The 1789-nt window shown below is 36.3% G+C and overlaps 1 protein-coding gene across 1 annotated transcript; it reads left to right on the top strand.

Moving 5' to 3' along the window:
- The first annotated feature begins 211 nt into the window (after positions 1-211).
- Positions 212-1789, top strand: LOC137837756 (kunitz-type trypsin inhibitor-like 2 protein). The gene is made up of 2 exons (XM_068646867.1): positions 212-783; positions 1341-1789. The coding sequence occupies exons 1-2, from the start codon at positions 480-482 to the stop codon at positions 1685-1687; spliced, it is 651 nt and encodes a 216-aa protein (XP_068502968.1). The 5' UTR covers positions 212-479; the 3' UTR covers positions 1688-1789.

The raw sequence follows: 1789 nt of genomic DNA, 5'->3' as shown, positions 1-1789 counted from the left end.
CATTTATTATTTCCTCATTAAAAATCAAGTTATCTTAAAAATATATTTTTATCACTAGAATTTATTAATTTTAATCTAATTATTTTAATAAAAGACTAATATTCAGTTGCTAAATTAAGGGGAAAAAACTACCTCCCAGAAAAAATTTCTTGAAAATATTAAAACAATTTAGTCACATGTTACAAATGTCATGTAAGTCTGTTTCACTACTATGTTTTTCTTATCTTCCTATACATCTTTGATGTTATGTCCATTCTTAACATCGTTTTACATTGTTGCTGAAACATGTTTCAATTCTCAGATTTTCTTTTTCTTTTACTTTTTCTTTTTTGTTTTTGTTTTCTCTGTCATCAAAATTCTCTGTCATCTTCTTTTAAGAACAAGCACGTGGTGCTCTGTTTCTATATAAAGAACCAAAACCAGTCCACCACAACAGAAGCAGAACATCTGCAACAGCACCATCTTCCTCTGAATCAACCATGAAAGCCACAGCAGTTCTTGCCCTCTCCTTCCTCCTCCCTCTCCTTGCTTTCCTCACCAACCTTCCCTTAGCTTTCTCAGATGTTGAGCAAGTTGTGGACGTAAATGGGAACCCCATTTTCCCAGGTCTCACATACTACATCTTACCAGCAATCCGTGGCCCACCTGGTGGTGGACTGAAACTTGGCCAAACTGGGAACTCACAGTGCGCTCTAACTGTCTTGCAAGATTACATAGAAGTCTTCCGTGGCATTCCCGTGAAGTTCACCATACCTGGAGTCAGCCCCGGAATCATCTTCACTGGTACTCATCAATACCTTATCAATTTAATTATTTCAGACTTCAAAGTAAATAAAAATGGGAACTTCAGCATTTATATGCAACAAGACCACGAGTCCCCTCAAATCTTTTATATCATTTACTTATTAATGAACAGTGAAATTAGTTATCAAACTGTCTTAAAAGTTTACTTTTCTCTCACTATTATGAGTCACTAAGTTGTTGTAGGAAGAATTTTTTGTTGACAACTATTTCAGAGATCTTATATCCACTCTAAATGAAGAGAATTCGTGGGTTTAAACTTTCAATGACTTTAGTTAGGTTTAAAGTCTACTTTGTAATATATTCGTAATATGGTATCGCTTGGAGATTCCACATCGACTAGAGATTGACATTTCATTCTATATAAATGGATGCAAACCTCAATTCTATGAGCAGGTTTTATGGGGTTGAGTGAGACTTAAAGTCCACTTCTTAATATGGTATCAGAGCCATTTAAAGCACATCCTAACGTTAGGATTAAAGTCGTAATAATGTTTTTTTTTACTTACTGATTTGAATTTTTGGAAACATAACTGTAGGTACCAAACTGGAAATCGAGTTCGTGGAGAAGCCAGAGTGTTCAGAATCCTCCAAGTGGTTGGTGTTTGTGGACGAAACAATCCAGAAGGCATGTGTGGGAGTTGGTGGGGCCGAAGGGCATCCAGGGCAACAAACTTTTGGTGGGAAATTTCATATTGAGAAATACCAGTTTGGGTACAAGCTTGTGTTCTGCATCACTGGTTCACCAACTTGCTTGGATATTGGGAGGTTTGATGCAGAGAACGGTGAGGATGGAAGACGGTTGAATCTCACTGAGCATGAAGCCTTCGATTTAGTGTTCGTGCAGGCTTTTGAAGCTGATAAGGTTATTAAGTCTGTAGTTTGAATCAAGTATCTCTAGTGTAGTTAATCAGCATTGAGTTATGATGCTGTTGTGATCAGCATTCAATAAGAGAAAGATAATGAATATGTTTTTTTTTTTGTCTCA

The sequence above is a fragment of the Phaseolus vulgaris genome, chromosome 4, assembly GCF_000499845.2.
Source record: "Phaseolus vulgaris cultivar G19833 chromosome 4, P. vulgaris v2.0, whole genome shotgun sequence".
In the NCBI taxonomy this organism is placed as follows: Eukaryota; Viridiplantae; Streptophyta; class Magnoliopsida; order Fabales; family Fabaceae; genus Phaseolus; species Phaseolus vulgaris.
Note: the sequence above shows the minus strand (reverse complement) of the source record. Positions and strands in the feature narration are given on the sequence as shown.

Excerpts from the sequence above, each read along its gene's own strand:
- LOC137837756 (XM_068646867.1), top strand. The coding sequence starts at position 480 with ATGAAAGCCACAGCAGTTCTTGCCCTCTCCTTCCTCCTCCCTCTCCTT. Across the intron at positions 784-1,340 it reads CCCCGGAATCATCTTCACTG|GTACCAAACTGGAAATCGAG; the intron begins GTACTCATCAAT and ends ACATAACTGTAG.